This window comes from Argopecten irradians, chromosome 12, assembly GCF_041381155.1.
Source record: "Argopecten irradians isolate NY chromosome 12, Ai_NY, whole genome shotgun sequence".
Taxonomy (NCBI): Eukaryota; Metazoa; Mollusca; class Bivalvia; order Pectinida; family Pectinidae; genus Argopecten; species Argopecten irradians.
Genome location: NC_091145.1, coordinates 15,092,368 through 15,118,002, shown reverse-complemented (window position 1 = coordinate 15,118,002; position 25,635 = coordinate 15,092,368). Strand labels below are relative to the sequence as shown.

At 37.2% G+C, this 25,635-nt stretch overlaps 1 protein-coding gene across 3 annotated transcripts; it reads right to left on the bottom strand.

Annotated features, from left to right (window-relative positions):
- Positions 1-637: 637 nt before the first annotated feature.
- LOC138304742 (uncharacterized) lies at positions 638-25,058 on the bottom strand. 3 transcript variants are annotated; one of them, XM_069244991.1, is made up of 6 exons: positions 24,933-25,058; positions 8,063-8,251; positions 6,488-6,717; positions 4,413-4,563; positions 3,697-3,906; positions 638-3,138 (listed from the first exon to the last, which is right to left on the bottom strand). In XM_069244991.1, the coding sequence occupies exons 2-6, from the start codon at positions 8,127-8,129 to the stop codon at positions 3,041-3,043; spliced, it is 756 nt and encodes a 251-aa protein (XP_069101092.1). In that variant the 5' UTR covers positions 8,130-8,251; positions 24,933-25,058; the 3' UTR covers positions 638-3,040. The 3 variants fall into 3 exon arrangements, with proteins under 3 accessions (XP_069101092.1, XP_069101090.1, XP_069101091.1); XM_069244989.1 differs by lacking the exon at positions 24,933-25,058 and adding an exon at positions 24,111-24,580; XM_069244990.1 differs by lacking the exon at positions 24,933-25,058 and adding an exon at positions 18,330-18,671.
- Positions 25,059-25,635: the final 577 nt, after the last annotated feature.

Below are 25,635 nucleotides of genomic sequence, written 5' to 3'. Positions count from 1 at the left end.
GCTAATATGGAAGCATACACCTATTGCAGTAAAACGCCACGGGGACCAATATCGGAACATTTATTGTGTCATTATATATACATTGAAATGTCTGGCGAACAAAGGATGATCTATCAGGTTGACTTATAATTACTATTACACATCCATTGTGTTACGGTGACATTGTCTTATGATAAAGTGATAACAAAGTTAACTGGTACTTATTATAATTTGATGAAAGTGAACAGAAAGGCTCGCGGAAAATCAGAACTAATGTTTCCTTAATTCGCATGGGACTTTCTTTCGCGTGCGACTGGTTGTTTCCGCGAATTTCGCGATACAGGTAAATTCGCGAAAGTTCATCTCCGCTGATTGTTATCTTCCACAATTCTTGTACAATTGAAAATTAAATATACATTTGTTTCCATTCAATTTTAATTAAGCGAAACTTAATCTCTGCGAACATTTTTTGAAACGGAAATCGTAAAATTTAGTACCCGCGAAAAAAGTCTTTGCATATTACAGAGTACTTTTGTCAATTAGTAGTGTAGGGACTATGAGTCGTAATAACGTCTACACCAATGTTTGAGAACGCCAAGCATGTTATGTACAAGTCGAATTAATACATTTCTCATAAAAGAAGAACAAACGATGAACACATGTTTTTTTCATGAATTATTTCATTTTTCTTACACAAATTATGTGAACACAATAAGTCATTTGAGTACGATTCTGTACAAATACATTAACGATATTTACAAGTTACATTAAAATAAAATTAGTCTGTACATGTACGTGATCTATAATGGTCTACCAATCTAACTTGCTACAAAGAAATGTTGATTTAATCATAAGTGTATCAATGAACTGGATTCCACACGAGGAAGATAATCCACGCTACTAATAATTTCCCTGCAATGAACTTATGACACCTGATAAGGGAAAATAAACTTCCTTGTAATGAAAACGCATTACCTGACGATAATCAAAAACATGCCGATACATTACAAGGGAGATAATAGATCTCCAGTTAATTTAATTCACCAATCGGAAATCTTCGGCACTTTCCGAAATTGAGAAATTTCCAATCGGATCCCCTCGGAGAATTTCCGGTAAACTTCGAAAATATTTCCGAATATTGACGTAAATTACTCCGAGAGGTCGCGTTTGGAGAAATTTCGTTTACGGAAAGTGCCAAAGGTTCCCCATTGTTCAATTTATAAGACAAGGGAGATAATAAACGCCACTTTTCCTTAACACATGATGCATAACAGTTGATAAAACAAAAGGCCATGAAACAAACAATCCATTATTGACAAGGGAGTGAATACATGTGCCAGTAATCTAAAACACCGTTATAAAAGGAGATATAATCTACGTGTCTGAAATCTCAATCGAATTACCTGTCATTTTCTTCGAAATTAAACAGATGGTCGTAGAAGTGGGCTAGTTGTTCCGATTGCCTGAACTCTAGCCTCTATTTTTGAAAGAGTCAAATACGTCTTACAGCGGAAGATTTTTTATGCATCATATAAAAAACAAAACATGGCTCAATTAAGTGTTCAATCGTTATGACATTGCTATATGTAGCCTCTGAATCTTGATTCCTATCCTAAGACAATTCTTCGGGATGTACATGTATGTCTCCAAATGACTATCATGAGGAAATTTAAGTGAACAAGTTGAACTATCAATAAGAATTAATCAACAAAAAACACTTTAAATAATCTAAAATGCATCTACACCTTCTATACGTGTGTGTATGAACTGTGCTTTATTTCCATTACACATTCCCACGTTTGATATGACTCATTCAACAGGTGAGAAATTTGATAAAGCGGCATCACTCATCCCATTCAGTGATATTAATTATTCGTTAGTGAAAAGGTGTGTATCAGATTTATGTATGATATTATGCAGTGAAGTAATGATGTGAACATAAATGCATAAGAATATTAATCTCGAAGCTTTAGAGCAAGGGAAATAAAGACAGTCAATATTTAAAGTTTTCCTAGACACTTGTGTGATAAATATGAAAAATAAAAAAGAAATAGAATATGAAGAAGGAAGCAACCGGCTGATGTTGAATCGGACTCTGTAAATCGTTAAAAACTAAACTAAATCGGCAAACCTCGATTAGTTCCGATCGGCAAATCTCGGTTAGTTCCGCAACGGAGTACTGGGATAGACAATTTTCTGAAGATTGCCGGACATTTCTCCCAGACGTTGCCATTGCTGGGATATGCTGATATTGCTTATTTCGGCTAACTCCGCTGGGATATGCTGATATTGCTTGTTTCGGCTAACTCCAACACTCCGTGGCATTCATGCTCCGACTCTCAGTCGTATTCATGATTACCATATTAATGGAGTTCTTCAGATTACAATTTTCAGTTGATACACAATAACCATACTTAACCGAAAGTATGAATAACTGATCACAATGACAAAACAATGGTTTTAGTTAATCCAACATACAGTAACGATATAACCACAATTAATGATCAATATATTATGACATTTTATCTTCCAATTCCAAGTATAAAACATAATTTCATAGATGAATGACGTCTACACAGACTGAAGGCACTGACTGATATGGCTGCCATCCACTACAACACTCACTCCACCAACATGTCACAATCACATTCAAACAACATTTCATCAATCTCATAATGAGCATGTTACATGTCTGGTAGGGTAAGTTTTGTTAAATATATCCATTGTTAGACTACTGTTTCCATATTTATAAAACGCAACATCGGGTTCCTGTATTCCATCCACACTTTCGGTTTATTTGACCTTTATGAGCAATGCATTTTATGGCTGAAGCCGATTGTCGCTTCTACCACTTTGGCTTACGCTCTTCCAGTTTTTCAAACTTTTACCAACAATTAGAAATTATATTCCGTTTGAATGCTCCAGAATTTCAAATCAAATTGCCCTGATTGCTTACTAACTATACAGCACTCTTCATCCTCGAAGGAATATAATCACCATAACGTAGCACTTTCCATACCAAAGGTCAAGGTCAAGGCGTATAACACTATCAAGGTGAAGGTCATACTACGGCTGACAAACGCATGGATTGTGATATTTCCTGACTAATGTCATCATCATCTGTGATCGTGGGAGGACTGTGAAGTAAGTGGGACGGATCTGTGGAATAAAACAAGGCTAGTTATTATTGATGCGTGACCAATTGGTGCGGCACAGCATGGTACACACATAATCACCATGTTTTGGTGAATTATATAACCAATCACAAGATGTATACGATGATACCTAATGTAATTACATCAAATCATTCGGTGTATATAGCAAAGATGCCACGTATGAGACAATATCAATGTATCTTTCATTGGCTTACGTGGTAACGTGTGCCGTTCAATAGATAGCATTCTTCAGGGTGGCGTTTTATGACCAATGCTTTTCTTGTAATTAATATACACATTAGAAATAGTTTTTGACATTTGTTAAAAACGACATATCTAGTATGAAAAAAGGGCCTTTAAGCCCTCGGTCATAATTTAATATACGAGGGCGATACAACACCATATGGACTTCAACAAAGGTCCAAATTTATATTTATAATAACATGTTTACGCTAACTGAATGGCTCATTGTTTTGTCTTATCAGGAAGTTCTACATCTGACTCTAGTCATATTTCTTTATGGTAAACATGTCAAGAATGAACTTTTTGTTAGCCTACGTACCAATGTCCGTGGAGCCATTTGTAAGTTCGGAGGCAGGCTCCTGTATTTTTGGTGGATGGTAAACAATACTGTCATCATCTAATGGTTTATTAGTGCGTCTAATACAGATAACAGCAACGACGATGACAACGATGATAACTGGAATGAATACTCCTATCATGATTCCGATGATGGCACTAAGAGGAAGCCCACTGGTCACTGTAGGATCGGCTGGTAAAAGGCAAATAGAGTTCTGGTTAGACAATGTATGTGGAAGGATAACAAAGAGAAGAGAGAAATGAAGATAAAGGTTAAATTTAGAAGTCATGATTCTTTGAACTCGTCGATCTTGCTGCTCCCTCAAATAAGCTACATTTTAGCTATGTGATATCTTATACCTTCATTCATGGCATGACTTCATTGTAATATTGCAACTATAGATTTCAAAAAGGAACGGATAGACGTACATATGTACTCTACAGTACATGTATATGGAGCTTACAGGTAAAATAGTTTTGGATAATGATCCAATGTAATGATACGATTACAAGCCTCTTTTAGTTATTTTCTGTCCATAATACTACATTACTAGACTGAAGAATATTGAGAGAATTATAATATCTTTTTACTGTTATTCTTAGTAAATTAAAGAGAAGCAATATATATCTTCAAACTTCATGCAAAACGAGGGGTACTACTTTTCTATGCCATTATCTTGAAATCGTATATACATGTACCTGGAGATTGTGTTGGCTGCACTGACCGGAAGTCAATGTCTGTGGATATACGGACAGCCAGGACGGACGTGGATTCATTGGCCTCCAGTTTGAGTGAGGCAAACTCTGACGTCATACATTTCCTCACGGGACTCATATCACAGCTCGACACCTGGAAGGAGAAACAGACCCATTCGGAAATGTGTTACTTGATATTGCCCAAAACAAACAAATGAGACGACATGGCGGCCAAAGCCTTTTAAAAATAAGAACTGTTAATTTGATCCAAAACTTAAATTAAGATGTCCAGCACTGTGTAGTACTTCCTGTCTACGTCGGCTATTGTGATATATCAGAGTTATCCCCCTTTGTTTAATTCCGTCTGTACTTACGGAGTAAAACAAAGGAAAGTAATTAACTTTGGCAGATCAGATTGAGTCGCCTTGATCCATATGAATAGTTGTTATATGTTAAAGGCATAGAGCGGTTGTTTTACTCCGGAAACCCCAGATGTCTTCTATAATGCCACCAAAAAAACTGGACCCATACTAACTTCGATATCTTTATCTGGAAGGCGATCATTTTGTAATCTATAGCAGAAGTAAATCAATAATGTATCGCTTACTTAAATATTGGTGTCTTGGAAAAGCATGGCATTATTTACTTTACAATATTGGACTATGTCGGCTAGATGAAGAAAGATTGGCTATAATATTTCAAATACCACACTGTCCGTCTGCCGTGACGTAAGCCGACCCGTAACCAGGGGAGGCAATCCCACACAATGAAAAATGAAAAATGTATTGTTATTGGAGCGCTCGATGTTCCTTCAAAGTCGGCTTTGTTTGCGGTCAGTGGTATTGTGTACACACAAACAAAGAATGATACGTTTGTTATACTACCCCTTTATAGACATTCTATAACCATTCCTATAATCGTCGGGAGGTTTTGCTCTAAGAAGCCGCCAGCGCTATCAGATACAACTACTGAAGTCGGGGGTTAGGGCTGGATATTTTCTTGTTTAAACTTCCTACCGCTTTGACGGGTTTATTATACGCTTAATGCGTGGGTTATTGATAAAACACCAGCATTGATCTAAGTTATAGACGTTAAGTATATTTTGCACCAAAGAGCACCAGACTCGCATATACAGTTGGTTAAGTTAACAAAGCTTTTGGATATCGCCATTTAAGAGTGAATAATAGTATTAAGTCAAATGACTAGTGATATCAGTTTTCTAAAAGATTGTATCGGCGTATAAATGGGGATCGTATGCCTCAATCTAAGCCTAATATTTCAAATAAAACGATCGCAATTTGACCTCAAATGACTGTACGCCGCTAGATGGAAAAAAACTACCAAATTAACTACAAATAAAACATGGGTCTGTATGAACTATACCACAAGACAAACGTAGCTGCGTTTGTTACGGAATTGTGTACTTTAGATGTAGTTTTATATATAGTATGACCGCAATTCTAACAAAACTACATCCACCTTAGAGTGCAATGTATTCCAAATTACAATATCTAATATCTTTGTGCAATGCATTACAATACATGCATGGTTCGGTACAATAATCAACCTTGTATCTAATGATTAATCAACTTTGTATAAAATGCATTACAGATATCCATACATAATGATATGTTACTACATATTGTACAATGTGCACCAACATATGTACGTGGACCTTTCTATAGCTTTGCGTACTATTTTCATTGTATTGCAATATTTGAAGCTTTGGGCATATATCGAATTATAAATGATTTTGTATTGCGATATATACATGCATTAAAATCCTGATATACATTGTACTTTAGAATGCAATGTACGTGTTCTTGTGCAGCTTCCTGTAACAACGTACTGTAAATTAAAATGCTTAGCATGTTATTTGTTGTGTACAATATATCTATGTACATGTGCATCGTCAAAGATTTATAAGGGAGAATCTCAACTGTAAATCCTTGCAAGCATGTCGCTTTGTGAAAATTTTGCATTTAATTTTGAAAGACAACCAAATGTGACATCTGAAGATGGATTTCTGAATTATCGAAATATGTCATCATAATATGTACAACAAAAGGATAAATTACCTGGAAAGGTGTTCCGGAATATCCGGAGAACATTTGTATATCAGGCGGGCATTGACCTTTACTGATGTTCAAAGTCATCACATCCACACATATAGCCTCGCTCTTGGTTTTGTCACGTGCTAATTTGATGAGACAGTTTTCGAGACGCGCCCCTCTCCACGTGGCCATTACGCCCATTTTGTCCACCTGGTACGTCTGCCGCAATAGACAATTGGTGTGATCTAGAACGACTGCGGGTCAGAGAGAAAAAAAAGGTCATTTATCATTTTGTCATTTTAGATCAGTTTTTATTTCAATGCTACAAGTATGAACAACAGTTTATCAAACAACGGTCTAGAATAACAATAGGAGTATAATGTTTACATTCAGCGGTTTGTCATTTCCGTTGTTTTGGTGACATACCGGAAATGTCTAGCATGAAGTATTTGTTTACTAATTTACATGAGAGGTAGCAGAAGTATTATCATTAATTAATACATAAGGACGTCTGTCCTTATTATCACAATGAGTTTGACCAAACCTCAGACAATACATAATAGAAACACCAGACTAGGGGATATGTTTGTAACACGCCAGACTGCACAGTGTTCACTTGAAAGGGTATTGTCTGTCTGAATCTGCAAATGTAGTTGCAAATCACGTTTTGTTATCATATTCAAAAGATAAATATTTTGTATCGATATTTTGCATTGGTAGTAACCCCCAATTTCTCCTATAAGAAATATAAAAAATTCCTGATGTATGTTTTTTTTATATATTGAATAAATAGTAATTTATTTTCTTGTGCTGATGACCTCAATTGCTGAGATCTTTTTGAAATGTCCGCTCTATTAAATGACATTTTTCGGAGTTGTTTTCTTGTAAAGCAATAATAAAGTCACAATATTGTCCATATGCAGTGCTCTAATTACGCTAATAATCCTTCGTTAGTTGGCATTTCGCATCAAGCCAACGCAATGGAGCTCTAGTATACAAACGGAGCTGCCATTTCGGTACTTTATTCCGTGTTCATATCACGTTTTGGAAACTACATGTACTCTAACGTAACATAGAACATGTGAGAAATTCTTAATAAAGATATTGCCAGGATTTGAACTAGTGACTATTTAGTGTTCTACCACAACTGGACGACGGATAGATTCGATGTGATAAATGTGCTGTCGTTCTTGAATCGGATAACACAAGTTGTTATTTATCGATAAATTTAAGCATGACCATATTTGTTTTATCATAAGAGTGATGGCCATTTTATCTGGTACAAAAATAAAAACAACTTTGGAATACAATTTTACAATTTTTACAAGGACAAAGGCGGTCAATTTTTATAATGATATCCGGAACCAAGCAACAGGTGTATATATTACAAGTACGATAATCAACGTCCAATTCTACTCTCTGTCAACCTTGACCCAATTCAACCGGAAGTAACATATCTAGCATAATGATGATTGTATTGTAATTTCTCCCTCAGCACATTGACCTACTTAAAACCGGAAGTAGCAATAATCTCCAAGTCAGGATGTACAGGGTATTTTATTCGTCAGGTGTCGGATTCAAGAAAGACAAACGACTTACTTTCCGAGGAGACTGCTAGACAGGCAGTGAACAGTAAACTGAACACCAACACACATGGCAAAAACATGGCCCTCCCTCCAACATCCGGCGAAGCAGAGGACGCGCCCGCGGTCTTCAGTTGGGCAAGGTGTGACGTCAATTCCGGTGCCAAACCGTAGTGAATTTCATCTCTGGTTCATTGTAGAAACACTGCAAATAAAGGAACACACGGTAAAAATAAGCATTCCAAAGCTGGTCAAAATGCCTTGCTTTACAGCTATATATACTTCGTTAGAAAGAAGAAAAACGGAAGTGGAATATTAGGAATAACTATCACGTGTTTAAATGAATTACATATAGAATGATCTCGGCTTACAATGATCGGTGCCAGTCAGCGACTACTCCGCGCCGGAATCCGTTTCTCGTTAATAGGTAAATACTATATAAAACTAGGATATCTTATCGATTACAGAGTTTTTACGCCTGGGCCCTAAACCATTAAATCGTTGTGAAATTATTATGTGAAATCAATTTGTCACGATTTCTATCTAGATGGGTATTCATAGAGGGGACTGGGTCAATTTCCCGATGAATAAAATTCGCAGATGAAAGGCTAATAACGGGGTTCTGAAGTCAGTCACTAGGCCCTGTATATTTGCGCAAATAGAAATAACACATTCTGACGCAGCAATTTCAGCATATTATATTTTGTTTCTGAAAATAAAACAAATATTTGTTTATGATGGTTAAAGCGATGGTGACACAACACAGAAATGAACAGTGGTGGCGATGTAATGTACATATTGGGTATGGTTACACGCCCGCCTCGTCGAATGAACAGATCACACAAACAAACTAAATTCCCGTCATACCACGACAGACTTCGGTGTTTATTTAACTGGGTAGGGTTGTCATAATTCTATAATACGCGTCAACAAAAATGGGAGACCTGACAAGCTTGCTGTGATGTCACGCCACGCCATGGCAGCCAAAGTGCGCATCAATTTTAAAAACGTGACACGCACTATAAAGGGCACCTGTCTTTAAAAGGCAGCCAACTTAAACAACGAACATTAAACGGGAGTCATGGTCAGATCTATACACTGGACCATCTGTTCGTGGACAACTTCAATAGAATTAAGCAAGTAACGTATGTTGGTTGTTGGGTGACAGTGCTTGCACCACACGGTAAGTGGCGGCAGTGAATTTTTACACCTGTGGCACAGAAGCACGAGAGATTTATTTCATGTGCCTAGTCTCCAATCTAAAGCATGTCTGCATAAAATAATTCTTCCTAATGCAATTAAAACATGTCAATATCGATGCTGAAATCATAAATTTACATTCACTGGGGAAATGCATTGTTGCTTAGCAACATGAAAAGAAGTTACCATAATTACCATATAAGACGACCGTGTTGGCGAATATTTGGTCGTGAAGTTATAATGACATTGCCGTGTTATGTTTTTTTACTTAAAATAAGCAAATAGGCCATAATCACTGAGCATCCGAAAATCGGCATCAAACGGAACGAACCGAACGTTAGCGAAAATCAACGAAAAAAATAGCGGAAGGTAGCGAAAGAAGCCGATCACTGATGAGACGCAGCATGTGTTTTTTAGTTGGTAACCGCTACAGTGTTATATGATTATAAACATCTTTATTTTTGAGGAGTCGTATTTTAAAGCCTATGAAATTGTGTCTTTATGATAATGTGAAAATTATCAGCTGTCATCCATGAGGTATTTGATGAAGTTTCTGTAAACGCGATATGTATCTTTCAATTCGCAGACGTGCATTACCTAAACACTGCAGACAAAAGCGAACAGATCGCGCAAAGTCGAGCAAGCTTGACGGCTACATTGTACGTAATTATTTCGGTTTTATTCGATTGCTATCGTTATGTTAAAAGATACATTTACTTTAGATAATTCAATCTTGCGTAAATTATGATTATTTTCAAATCTTTCAGTGACGACACAATGACATAATGCATCGGTCATTGATGTTACATTGTTAATCTTCGTCTTCGATTATTAAAAACAATAAAATGTTATTATATAGTACTAAAGAAATGTAACAAACGATTACTCTAATTGAAAGAGAGAAATGGAAAACATCATTAATTAAATTTTGATTTGAATGCATTAGACATTAATTATATAATACATCCTCAGGGTCCATACTAATTAAAAGTGTCGATGAACGCTGGAAACATACACCAACGTTTTAAAACTTGTGCCAAAACTCCTTTTAAACTAAACTAATTCAAGCTACTGTTAAAACCAAAAGGTACGTATACTTTTACATTACGTCGATAAGTTGACAGAACTTTTTTGTAAACATACTTGGTTTTGTACATAACACTTGAGAAACATCCTGACGCCAAAATCTAACGTTGCCATGACGACCATAACACTGCAACCAATCTTTTTAAAAATGTTGAGCTGATGAATAAAAATATCATCTTTATGCTTGGTCTCTCTGTATAGGAAGCAAATATTTACACTGGAAGGTGATGAGCTTAGAAATGAGTATTTCCGCGTTGTGAAGTCTATGGTGAGAATTTTACAAACCAGAAACAAACTTGGCAGTTTTATTTTACCACAAGCGGTTTATATTGTACTATATGACTTTAGACATTCGGTGTAACGCCATTAGAGTTAAGTGAGCTTGAATCGACCAATGCGATACAGGTGTTCTATTTCACAGGGGTGCGCCACGAGAAAACAATACGGCAGACAACATCGACGTCTTCAAAATTTAATTCCATGAACAAACAGGATTTCTGACTGTAAGTCGATGTCAGAAAACATATTTTGGATGATGTTTTGTTAAAATTTTGTTATAACCAATATTGCTCGTAATAAGATAATTTGCTTACTTTTACATTTACCTTTGTGATAATCTCTTTAAGTAATTGTCCAGATACGTCAATTGAAGTTATAAAAACAAATTATGTTTGATAAATCTTTTTTGAATCAACGGATCCAATTCCATGCGAATGAATGAATGCTTTTATTTGAAGAGCGATCTCCATTTTACCTTTAAAATATCTACTTGAGTACTAGTATAATGGTTTCTGCGGAATTATAATCCGAGTTATGTTAACGGGAGCGTTCGCGTTGTTTTCTCTCGGTAAATAGGTTCTGTCTTTTTAGAATTAAAGCTCTTGAGACGATAATTTATCTTGATTCAACAATACAGCTGTGCGAGTACAACAACTTGGCCCATAAAACCCACCAGACCACACTACTTGTGTGCGTGACATTTCCTATATATTTCTTAACCTGCTCATATCCCAAATGCTATACGAATGCACCCTGGCGAGACCTTCAAGACGTAGCTTCGTAGGTTTTCTCATACAGCTATATGCCGGTTATGAAGGTTATATCGCGATTTCTCATCTAAAGTTTTTGTTACTGATATCAATGCCGTTGATATTCAGACGAAACGTAATATCTCTGCTCAGACCGATTTAGTAACACACAAACACGCGTGTACCTTTAACGAGACGAGTAGGGCAAAAGTTGAAACCGATTACACCAAAGGTCAGACATTTGTAATTTCAAAATCACATAATGTTTCGAAATTCTTCAAAGGGCTTAATCATGTGATATTCCCGATGAATTTATCAGATTTCCTGTGATTTGTTACGCCCAAAAAATACTGCAATGTAATAATTATGTTACATAGACCTATGAGAAAAAGAAAAAAAACAAGAACTTTCTGAATATTAGCCTAATTAAGGATATTGATGTTGAGAACAAAACATGTTTTCTTCTAATGACTATAGTCTGTAAGGTATGAATATATTGTTCTGCAATTCTTATGAAACATATACACACAAAATATTGAAAAAAATCCACGTCATTGTGGAGTATTTTAATTGAAACCTTTGGAATTCCAAATCACAATATGTACGCTGTACTCATACCCGAGCCAATGTCGTGAAAGCTAAACAAATGCAATACATCACCATCGAGGAGTTGATACAATATTGTTTTTAGACGGTAAACTCAATATTATAAAAGCGATTTGAGTAGTTCTAAACAAAAGTTGCTTAACTCCACTAGTAAAGGTCAGAGTTCAGCATACAAAACATCCGACTACAATGTGTAATGGTGGACAGCAAGCGAGTTTGAACATTTCACATACATTTCACCACAGTGGGCTCTATTTCTAGCAGATCACAGTAAAACCAACTAATCTGTCTTTCATAAGAACTTTTTTTTTCGATATTTGTGCAAATTTAAATGTACTCTTAATCTGAATTGTCCTTTTAAGCGTCAAAATGCATATTTGAACCCGTGACCATTGAGCTCAAAATGGACTGATTAAGTGACACCACGCCTTGTCTGTAGATGATTCAGCAATATCACGAGTTTGTCTTGATATTCATGCCAAGTCGATAAATTAAAGAAGACCAGAATAAATTCAATAAGACAGTCCATTGCGGTATTACTACAGTGAACCAATGTCGTACTTACATGTCATAACTTACAACACTTCATATACAAAACCACAATATCGCATCAAGACACGCACTGTGCGATGTGCATTCATCAAAATCAGCGTAAAAGTTGGCCATATAGAGCACAATACCCCGCAAAGGCCGCACATGCTGCCAGATTTATTATTTACAACAAATATGACATTGACAGTCATACCATGTGCTTTCCCCACAGTTCGTGTCAGGGTCACAGCCACCCAGTGTACAGCGGGAACACTGCCAGCGGAACGCTGTGACACGCTAGTGGTTCACTACGTAACGTTTATCAGGGCTTAGCATCGTAACTCGGAACTCGACGCATCCAACACCGGGAGCACATATTTCCTGTCGGAAATGTGAGGTTTTAGGATACACATATCGACTCTTTACACCGTTTCCGTTCGTAGCGAATCTCCTTCAGACAATATTGTTTACACAATTTCCGCATGGAACGGAATCCACTTCTACTAAACATATAAAAATTAGGAAAATACAATCAATTTATTGACCGCGGGGGGAAACCCCCAGACCAAAGCAGTATAATACAAGGATACCCTTGGATAGCGGAGTTGTATACAAGCTGTTACTCCGGTTATCCACTTCCTACGATGTACGTAATTTAGTCTTCTGTCATCCGTTCGGTTATCAAAGCTTGTCCATACAATTGCTAACGCGACTAATCCAGCGAAGAATTTCGTAAACACGAATACGTTAACACAGACATCAAAACACAGAACCAGATGTCGGGAATACAACAGGGAAAGAGGCTGTGAGAATACAGAAATTCTCTGACACTCATCGACAGTGTTTTGTAATACAATATCCTGGTGGTATACTCCCAAATTCCAACACTACGTTTCTGAAAGGACTAGACAAATTATAACCATAACAAATAAAGTAACACGATAGGTCTTTAGGTCTTACTTAATCTCAAGGCCGACAACTGATCATCTGGAATATATTTTAGAACCGTAGAAAATATTAAATCAGAACGGTAGTGAGAGGGAGGAGGGAAAAGTTAATAAGGATTGGAGAGTGTGTGGCAATATAGGATTTAGGGTCCATAAGGAGCTTTAAACGAATTCCCAATCGTATAAAGAGATATGCCAAACCCCTGTGTATTATTACATAAACGTTTCAACCCCCTGTGTATCACTATATGCCAAACCCATGTGAATCATTGTTATTTGTTTGTTTGTTTGATTATTTTAACGTCATATTAACAGCCAGGGTCATGTAAGGACGGCCTCCCATGTATGCAGTGGGTAGCGTGTATGAACTGCGAGGTGTGTGTTTTGGGAGACTGCGGTATGGTCGTGATGTGTCTTCTTGTATAGTGGAAATGTTGCCCTTTTTACAGTGCTATATCACTGAAGCATGCCGCCGAAGACACCAAGCAACACACCCCACCCGGTCACATTATACTGACAACGGGCGAACCAGTCGTCCGACTCCCTGTTCGCTGAGCGCTAAGCAGGAGCACAAACTACCACTATTATAGACTTTGGTGTGTCTCGGCCAAGGGACAGAACCCAAAGCCTTCCTCACAGGGGCGAACGCTTAACTCAAGGCCAAAAGTGAGGCGGTGAGAGGGTGGCATTAGGAAACATTAAGTCAGTTAGGAAGAAGAGAAAAGATAAGATCCTAAATTTAGTCGCCTTTTACGATCATGCAATAGGGGCAGCAGGTGCAATTCTAACGCCCTACCTGCAGGGCGTATCATTGTTATATCGATATGCCTAAGCATTATACAAAATTTCATTGATATTATTACACAGAGATGTACCTAACACCTGTGCCTTTTCAAACTCCAAGCGTTACTATTACTATCATTGTGAATATTATATATCAAAGAAACACAATTTAACAAAGCATGACATCGATTGACTCGTGCCCTATCCGGGCCTCGAACTCACGATCTACGGCACCCATTCGCCTAGCCCAACATAGCTGCGCCATTTACCACTTCGCCACATCATCATTGTGAATAGTAACCCCTGGAGTATCGAGGATGCAGTAATAGTAACCCCTGGGGTATTGAGTAAAAGTAACCCCTGGGGTATTGAGTAATAGTAACCCCTGGGGTATCGAGGATGCAGTAATAGTAACCCATGGGGTATCGAGTAATAGTAACCTCTGGAGTATCGAGGATGTGTCAATAATTGTGTAGAGATGTACACCGTGTAGAATTATGTATGTAAAGCAATGCAATCACAGGTGTTTGAATGGAAAAACAAGTTCTGAACACAAAAAAATAAAGACACAGAATCCCTACCTAAACACACGGATTTCACGTGTAATCGTGTTCAACAAACTTGTCATTTAACATTCTTAGTGTTGCTTATATGGGACTACTCGTTGTATGGATTGTAATATGACTGACAATAAAATGTTAAGGTCATATTTCAAGGTCAAAGGAGAATTCCGGAAATACATGTATCGGATATGTTGGCGCCAATGATGTGTTAGTTATGACACGTTGCACGTCTGCTCAGGGAGCGACATACACGTTTGTGATTGTACCTGAGTATAGCATAGGTATGAAATACAATTTATGAATGGAAGTACACATCGCCTGCAGCAGGACATAAAAGATTTACACTGACAGGTGAAAAAGGAAATATATGTCAATTGTGCTATGCCTCGAGTTAAAACGTAGGAATTTTTATGAAGTTTAGTAACAAAACAGGACAACGAAAATCCTTTAAAATACATGTATACCTTTATTTCAGTCTACTTAAAAGTTAGATCTTCCATGTCGCTCCCCGTAGGAGAACACTTTGAGGAGCGCCTAGAAGATCTATTTTAATTAGACTACCTTTATTTATACATATACACGTCCTAATAGAGAATAAAACATTTTTTTGTGAATTCTAGATAGTTAGGCCACCAAAATGTATAGGAATGATCTATAAGTTAACATTAACGGACTGACGATATACAAGACTAATTCCCAGGTCCATGTGCCCTATTTGTAAGGTTATCGACAGATAGAGCGAGGGTGGGAACAGTATATACTAATATTCAACACTGCCAATATGTTCTAGATTAGCTAGATGAACCTCGAAAGTATCAATAATACAATCTAAATACACACAGGCACACATCGTTACAATTAGGTATTTTGTCGTTCTACGTCACATAAACGCGTGACCATAGACCCAAATATTTCATAAGTCAACAGTTCGGGCTTTGGTTTTTATACTGTGGTTGTATCAAGAGCAGCTAATTTTGTTTAATGACGGGCAGCCAAAAGTCTGTTCATCCAAAATTATGCATAAAAACCGAAAATCTTCCTCCATTGTAGAAGTCTATAGGTCTGTTTAGAAATGACGGCCACAAAGGCGGCGGGAGAGTCAGACGGTTTACATTAAGGCATTTCGCTTCCATTGTTGAAGGGCACTGCTTGTTACCTACATACTGTTCCAATTTACTGTTTACATTTCATAGTTTTCAGACAAAAATCGGAATCTGCTACACCGTCATTAGCGTGTTAAAGTTGGTGGAATACAGTCTACAGAATGTTGTAATTGGCACAGAGGACCTTCCCTGTAGACCCCCACTGGTTAGTGGGCCCCAAGAGTACACAGAGATCCTGTAGACCCCCACTGGTTAGTGGGTCCCAAAAGTACACAGGGATGTTCCTGTACGCCCATTACTGACAAAACCATAGACTCCTAAATTCATTTAGAGTTCATACTGATATAACAGGAATGACCTTTATAGATCGATCAAAACAATACTCACTCATCGACGACATTGGCAACGTTTCATTTCCATGGGGATGGTTCACCTGGATCACAGGCGTTTGGCTCTATAATTATTTTCTCTCTATAGATATGTGTCAGTATTGCACACATATAGAGAGAAAAATGTCTATATAGCCAATCGCCTGTGCCTTGATTACTCAATGCATCGAGTCATTAGAAACATCGTTAGAAATGGGCTTTGCTAGTGTAACAAGAGACCCAAGGGGCTTTACGGTCACCTGACCTGTAAGTTCTGATACAGAATGAAACAAAGATATATAAAAACTATTATATATTTGTCCATTGCACCCATCAGGCTCTTGAAGTCAGTCTGTTATTTTATCAACTTAACCTTTTAATCTATGAAGAGTATTGTTCAGGAGAAAAAATTAGAAATTTTTAGTCTTTTTGACCCATTTTGGCCCTGTCCCACTGACCCCTGGGAGTCAGCCAGGTTTGAAATGCAAGATTCACATCTTAAAATAACAGGCTTTGAAAAATACATGTAGCGGATTTGGGGGCCACAAAAGACCCTTACCATACCTAGTCCTTTGTGTGTAAGTAAAATGTTTGTGATGTAATATCACCCGGAATATGACTAGTTGTTCACAATAAACATCCTATTTACAGTCCATCAACTTCATTTGGAACTTATTTTCAACACACATCCTTAGGTTATTGTAATGAATAAGGGGTAATATTCATGGAAACGTCCGTCAATATACTTTAAAGCATTTGAGAAAATGGGTAAGACTGGCAAGTGAACACGTTTAATTTTAGGTTTGTCGTCTTCCGGCTTTTATAGATACAAAAAGTTTTTAATTGAAATTTACATACACCTTCTGGCGTGTCTCTCGCTTTTAAAATGTTAAAACGAACCCCATTCTCAGTGTTACTGTATACGGGACAGATAAATTGATAACATATCAGAATATCACAGAGAAAAACCAATTTACTGCCACCATAAATTACCTACAATATATGTATCAACACACGAACTTTAATGGGGATATATAAATATAGGTTTTGTAGAGTAGAGTTGTTGTACTCCCGTCAGCTCGTATTTAGAACTCAGGTAAAATGTGTACATAGCCCAGAAATGTGAGACCAAAGTTTCAGATAATACAATCATTTTCACTTTTAATCCTAACGTATGCATACACATCGAGACTATTCGGGACAGCTATGCCAAAAATACATCCATTTATGTTTTTTTCTCTCTCTATTTCCCAGACCTGGCAGTACGTCTGATAAATGTCCGACGATGACTGAAGGGGAAGTTCCATATGCTAGCAGACATTCTAAATGTTCTAAATGTGAGTGTGGTTGATTTAGTACCTGAAGCTGTTAGAGGCATCACATGAGGACTGGGGAATTTTTAACATTTACAGGCTGGTAGCGGAAACATAAATTATGACAGCATGTCTCTCCGACCTGTGTTCAGTGTCTGTGTGATTTGGGGATGTGCGGGTAGGGAGGAATGAGGAGGGGGATGTCTTTTACAGCATGGAAATAAAAGACTTTTGAGAGGTGTATAGAGATGTATAAGGCCAGGGAAAACTTGGGGTACATAAAGTCAAAAATCTTGACGTGAATCCTTAATATCGTATTTTGCTATAATACAAATAAAGAATGTAGCAGTTTATATATCTGTATATTAATAATGATAATTTTAGTTCGGGGCAAGTGTCCGAAACACTAACAAATTATAATAAAACTTCCTATGGTCCCAGGCTAGTTCAGGCTGAAATGTATCCGAGAACTTACGGGTCTAGATCCCCTAAAACGTCTAAAATAGTCTATGGACACTCTGGGGGTCCATATTGATATAAACTGTAACTAATTCTCAGATCCCCGCGACTAAACTACTCAAATTAGAAGCAAATGCCCTGTTTTAATATCATATACATCCTAATATTATAGTTAATACAGGTTTTCCGCACATATATAGTTTCCACAGTATTCCAGCATGAATCATGTATTAAATCTATCAAATCTGTCCTTTTATTAACGACACGAATTGTCCATACATACATGTAATACATACCGTTTTTACCAATAAATCCTAAACAACACTGCCGTGCTGTGATATTCCGCCATGGAGTTTTACTTTCCTCGGGTCCACACACATAGGCTATCGGAGTTGTGACTCATTTATGGTCATTTATAATCCTATGATGGTTATGAATTCACGTTCTATCACAGAGCAACACTTTGTTCGGACTGACTCCGTACTGAGTGTGGGCCCTGCTACACCACCGCCCAATACCTCATTTATCAGCTTACACAGGCTAGCATTGGAATAACTCTCCAAATTGGATCTTTGCTACGCACACTAGTTAGTATTTACTTTCTGGTATTGTGTGTTAGGCGGTTCAGCGATGTTATTAGACCGTCATGCATGGCGTATATATATAGTGTATACTTAAAACACTAACATGCACGTCACGTGAGTGCAGGTTTATTATCCTAAATGTCATCGTATCGAATAACTTGTTAAAACAGCTGACCAAATATCGTGTAGATGAGTGACATCATGATATTGTGGACTCTTTTTAAGTTGCTCGCGTGCTACTACCAGTTAAGAGTTCATTTAAGGACAGTACTACGCTTTCCTACAGCAATGCATATATCAAGCACTTTTTATATATACGCGGAATCTGGTATGTTCACAATTTATGTATCTAGCAAACAAAGGCAACAAGCAAAACTGCACGTTCTTATTATTCTAACTGTTCACTAAAAATGTTGTCATATCTTTTTGATTGTAAAAGAAACTATAAAATATGATAATTCATTACGTGCTTTGTATATGGCTATATCTAATGGCTATAACCTTCAGGGTCAAATGCAATTAAGTACAGAAACATGGCATCTAACGACAATATTGTTTTACACATAATACTATGTAAAAACGTGACTAGTGCAATCACGTGACTCCTGTCCCATATATACATGTAAAAACGTACACAGCGTAACGCAGTTAACATAAATACCTATATCATTTATACAAACGCATGGGAATCCATGTGCAGACTTAAGTACCGTGTCAATGGCTATTTGGTAAGAGGTAATGTGAGATAATGGCCCCTGCATCATATCATTGGTGATTCGAGACCAAGGGATAATTACTCTGTTTACCGGGGTTACGCCATTCTCATTGCCTGCTGCCATGGCTGCTATTCTGGAATGTGCAATCCCGATCCGAACAATTGTGCAACAACCGCTAGTCTAGGCTCTCTATTCAAAAGGTTTTGCTCGCGTGACTGAACACCCAATATACGCAGATCACATTGTTTTACACTGTTCATCATTTTAAAGTCCATGTAAAGTTGTCTTTCGTTGCAATCAAGTTTACGGAACTCCCGGCTTTAATTTTTCGTGTGTCATTAGGATTTGTTTGTAGTAGAGAAAGCAAAAGCCAGAATTCTAACAAAAGTGCTATCATTCTTAAATTAAAAATGCGGTAATCTACTAGACTATCCTACACATGGTTTGGACAGAGGATGAAGGCAATGAAAGGGTGTCCGACACGTAATCCAATAAAACTGACACGACGAAATGATCAAAAGTGTCTCGTCGTGTTATACCTCTAACACTGTTTGAGTATCCTACACGCTGACCATACGGCCACCGTGGCCCAGGAGTACATCGCATGGTATCGCCTATACTGAAATCACCACAGTAATTAACATAACAATCAAAGTATATCTTCTTAAAGACCGGGGTGGGAGTTGTGGGGATGGTTGAAGACAGACAACAAATGAGTTAGGTTGATCTCCTTATGTCCGATCTCGTCTTGATTACCCTGGATTATCGTGTATATATTATATGTCTGGCAGACAACATGCTCTGTAGGTTATTTAGTGTAAAGTTTGATGTGTTCTGTCTCCTATCCCTGACACACTAGTAGATTTACTACTGGGTACAGTAACAGGTGCGCTAACAAGTCCCTTGATCCTAAAGTTTGTAATGGCGTTCTAAATCAAACGAGTCTGCCCTAAATTGGGATTAGACTTACTTGTGAAGCTGGGCACAAAGTTCAATGTGGAAGTAAACCCAAGTTTCCGCAAGAAAACCATCGGCTGAGCGATGCAGTGACGTATTTGTGAGATTAGTGTATAATGGCGCGTTAGACACCTAAACCACTAGGCCACTGCACGTACTTTTATTATCTCTGAACATTCCGTTCTCCGAATATCTCTTACTGTCGGTGTCTTTTTACAAATTCCTCGCAATCCGTTCGCATTTTTACAGTTTTATATGTCATGTTTCATAGCATTATATGTGTATTTAAATTGTTTAACACTGAATAGCTTTCAAGGAAGTTATAAGATGATTTTTATTAATGTAAATGCACTTAATTCAAAAGGGCGAGGCACAGGCTTTAAAAAAAACAATCGCTCTTACACTCCAATATCTAACTATCAGCCAACTGAGAGCTTATTCCACAAGATGTGTTGGTGCAGTTTATGTAGGCTACACAACAGAGATACAAGTCATGTTTTAAGAGCTAAAGGGTTGTATTTTGTGGAATATTATCATCACATCCATAAATCAATTGAAAGATTAGAATCTTAAATATTTTTAACGGGATTTTGTGGGGAAATCCCGAAGATCTTGAAAGCAGGATTATAAATTACGCAAGGGGAACAACCGCGTTTTTTGTGCGGTGATCAGATAAGTGCACTGCTCGCCATGTTTCCAAATCAATAATGGCGTACATGTAGACATTTATGGTAGATGCTTTTTATTGGTGCAGGAATCTTCTCTAGGGACAAGGTGCGAAGCCATATGGCCCATTTGAGAGACTCAGAGATCGTTTGATGGAAACTCCGAAGAGGGGGAGCTAATTCGCCAGACAAGCACTTGTAGGTCCCCCCCTCCCAAACGGACCAAGAACTCATGTATTGTTAGCTTTTTTAAAATTTCAGTGATTTATTCAAAAAAATTAATTTTATCAATAAAAGTTAATGTTTATTCAATATTGGATTATCTTTCGAAGTTTGTGTTAAAAATACGTATGTTAATTTTTCTTCTTAGAAATCATAGACTGGTTCATCTATAAATATACCATTTCTGACTGTTGTGTATGTGTTTAAATTTCCCAAGCTAACAAAGCTTCAGTAGAAGTGTCTGCCATCAGTTGTGTTCTACATGTTCCCGAGCAGGGTCAGATAGGGGAACCTAATAGACTCCGCGTTATCATTTCCCATCGCTAAATTATCAGTGGTAACCTTCTATCAACGCTAAACACTTCAAAATGGCAGTCTCATGACGTTTTTCAATTTTTCAAAAAAAATTATAATCGTGACTCTCAAACAGCACATGTGTGTAATTGAAATCTAGGTTTCAAGCGAGTGACGTAGAAATTCATAGTAAGATTTCTTCAGACATTGTGTAATAATAAAACCGAACCCGTTGGCTGGAGAGATACTCCGGAATATAGGTGGCGTAATTACGTGTAATTGGAAAATGTGTGTAAGTAATTTGTTCGCGGCGAGGTTTTGGCGGCAGGTGTGAAAGACTAGCAGGTGAATCGGAGATAAAGAAACCTTCCATTTAGATATATGTAGAAAGTCGTTGAATGCATCAGATACGGTTTTGAATTTGTTTTGTTGAGTTCTGGTGAAATGTTTACGTATAATTAAATTTCGGCACCAAACCTCACGTGCTCAATGTTTATACATGATTAAAATAAGGACAACAGAGACTTTCACACAGGTTACACAAATGTCCGACGGCGGGTCTTAAGTTGTTGGTGTCAAGTCATTGATCGTGCGTTTAAGGGCTACAATTCGTCATCAATTGTTATTTTAAATTGAAGATATTTCAATGACAATTACTCCAGTAATTAAGTAATTGAATGAATTTGATAACAATAGTTTACTACAAATATAAAATGAGTACAATCATTCCACAAGGAGTTAAAGACAATACAACATATCAGTCATTTCAGTGTGACATCACTTAAATTCTGTCTACTGACGAAATGAAACGAAGATTTTACTTTTTAATAGTCTGGTAACCAGCCCAACCGATTACACCAATAAGCCATAAAGTTTTGACAGCTTGAGAGACATACGAAATCAGTGGGAATTTCAAAGACATCATTTGGAGTAACTTGATAAATAACAATATTGTATTTTTCATCATGGAATAATTGAAGAATCATTTATCATACATCACCTTAAATCAGATTCACTTTCAATACTAGGATGTTTCTGGAAACACATGGGCACTAGAAATTTGTATAGAACATAAAATGTCCATAACCTTGACATAGAATGTGTGGAGTTTTGAGGACAAAGTACACCCCAGCGGGGTCGACAATTTTAAAGATGGCGAATGTATGTCTGGTCGAACATTAAGATAGCTATATACTAGACTGTACGTCTGTCAATAGTTTCTGATAAACTGACATTTGTAGAAACCCGGCTGTGATATAGAAGTCATGCTATGAATAGCACTCACAGCAGACCTATTTTATCTGTCCAACACATCAATATACACCATACCTTTATCAGTAATTTCCCTGTTCGAGTTTAGTTAGATAAAACCTTGTGACGACATTGCCATGTGCCTGAATCTTCAGAAGTTTTGGAATTATCTTTTTTATGGTGAACAGATACAACACACGTACACCGATTCTTCATCAACATAAAGACTCTGCTAAGATATTTTATAGTAGTAAGATAATTCATAAGTAGTATGATTCGATATTTATGTTGATAGGATCCGGCACAAAGGGTCTTGACTCTTTTAACAAAGGCCGATAACTCTTGGAACAAGGGCAGTAACTCTTAACCAAGGGTAGTAACTCCGTAATAGGAGAGTCACTATACTAGGTATGAAAGTCAGAAACTGAATACATAATTATGATGGTTGAGATTCCGACAGAGCTGATCATGCACATTGTAGTTCAAACATTGATTTAAAAGATCTCATTTCATACAGGCCAACATAAAATGTCTTTTCTACGTGTGACAATCAAGAGATCGGAATATTCTTCCATATGCCATTAATTCCAACCAACACCTGGTGAATCTGGTTGATGTTGTTAAATATGATATATACGTATAATACTGATACAATATACATATTTCTGAGATTAATAATACACGCACAGGTGCATAACCCTACATTTCATGTTAATTCCATTCATAAATTCATGGAGTATTAGACGACCGCCGACAGCAGTGCTAGGAACTAATGAACTCATGAACTGTACCTGAAGACACGTGTCAACGACACCAATAGCATGTGTCTAAGCAAGATATTTCACTCATGCGTCTAATGTAAGACATCACGGTGTCAAGTACCACTTTGCATGGATTGAGGATAATTCGGGACCTTATAATATTGTATATCGTGCAAAACCAGACATTTTTGGATGTAACGTAATTTCCTAATATGACATGTTTGTATTAGATATTTTACCGTCTAAAACCGGCAAATTATTTCGTATGCAGGATTTTGATGTCAATTTTTGGATTCTAATAAGAGACAATTTAATTTAGAGGAATCTAACCTTGGTACCAAATACATTTTTTTTATCTTTTGATTAAACCAGAAGTATTTGATGGCGTCATATAGTATTAACTGTTGTTAAAATTATATACTACATTTTTTAACTGGGATTGTGGCACAAACATCAAGTCATAGTCTGATGATAGAATTTACGTGTCAAATCCAAGGACAACCTACAAATGTATACATGTACATCACCCTGGTCAGAGTATACCGACAGTTACATGGCACACACAATATGATCAGAAAGGTATTTAAATCTACCATTCATTCACTACTGAAGAGAAAAGACACCTACCTTACATTTGTAATCCCACGATTATACTATTGAGTCACAGGTATTTATACCTGTGGTGCTGAAAGTGACGTAATCCAGAAATATGTAAGATATGAACTTGTTTGAGAATATCAAATACGGCGTACGTCCCAGACTCTACACACAGTATATGTCTACATAAGAATTAAAGGTGTTTTACACACAACTCCCGTGTATACCTATTTGTTCAACTCCAATGTACCTGTCTAAATAAATCCTTTGTCACACACCCTCTTCAACCTTTTCGGTTCAAATGCCGGGTTCCTTGTTATGGAATTCACGCATCAATGACTTTGCAGACCTCTGCCCGAGATCGAGGGGACCATCTCGCTACTGAGTTGAATCTGCCTCGCGTGATACGTGGCCAGCAATAAGATACGAGTCTGTCAATAGCCAAGAAATATAGACAATCTCTTTTGTTCCTGGTACATTAGCGCTAGCCCCAACCAGCCGGCGAGCTTGTCTTTAGGGGTACTGTCTTAGTGAACAGAAAAAACACATGGACTCACGCTCAGCTTTAACTCCGTGTGAAACATGTAACTAACCTAGGACTAACGTTTACAAAAATATACTTATCTTGTTAGACAAATATTTGGGTTGCGATCAAAACATTTAATGTTGATTAGAAACACGAAATTAACTAGATTTCGGAGATACTACAGATTTTTCTCTCCTGTTTTCGAGAATGTTAAGCTAATCGAAAAACCGAACCCTCATAATCGCTAGTGTGATCCGGTACTCAACAAATTCTTTCAACCACGTGTAAAAATAACAATAAGTCCTGTCTGTTGCACAAAAGCTTACCAAGATAAATCGGTGTTAGCAGGTTCCAGCTGTTCTGCTTTCTTCAATGTTATCTGTTCGTCTCGTAACACCAACTTGGCTAGATTTGTCGATCACCGCCACAAGGAACGTCATCAAATTGTCATCGATACCTGGTCATTTTTAACAGTTAGAGGGAGGGGTGCAATTTAATATGTAGATATAGAGTTAGGGGGTCACACTACAAACTCGTACACCAGTTTTATCGGGAGTAATCTATAAAAAGAAACAGGCTGTCTCGCAAATCAAGTTGTAATTTAAGCGACGAAATAATAATGTGTGTGTTTTTCGCCGGTAATAGGAAAGTTGTAACTGGTTAAAATTGGTGTTTCGCTGTGTTTATCTATGTTTTCACCTGTTGATTTATATATTTTACCTGTGTGGTACATATCTCGGTCCAACATCGACTCTATACAAATGTAACAAGGGCTGGACACAGAACAAACATTAAAGCAGTCTCGTATACATTGTACAAATAAAATGGCATTCCCACAAACTCATAATTATACGGTTAGTATATGGAACGTTATCATCAGAAAACACAGGCCTCACCCACTGACCCCTAAAGAGCTAATAAGAGCCCTTCATCCGTCTGCCGAGTGGGCGATAGGGAGTTGGAATCCAAACATTTACTTTTAAACGTTTAAATAGTAAGTATCCCAAGCCTGCATCATTTGTCATTAAG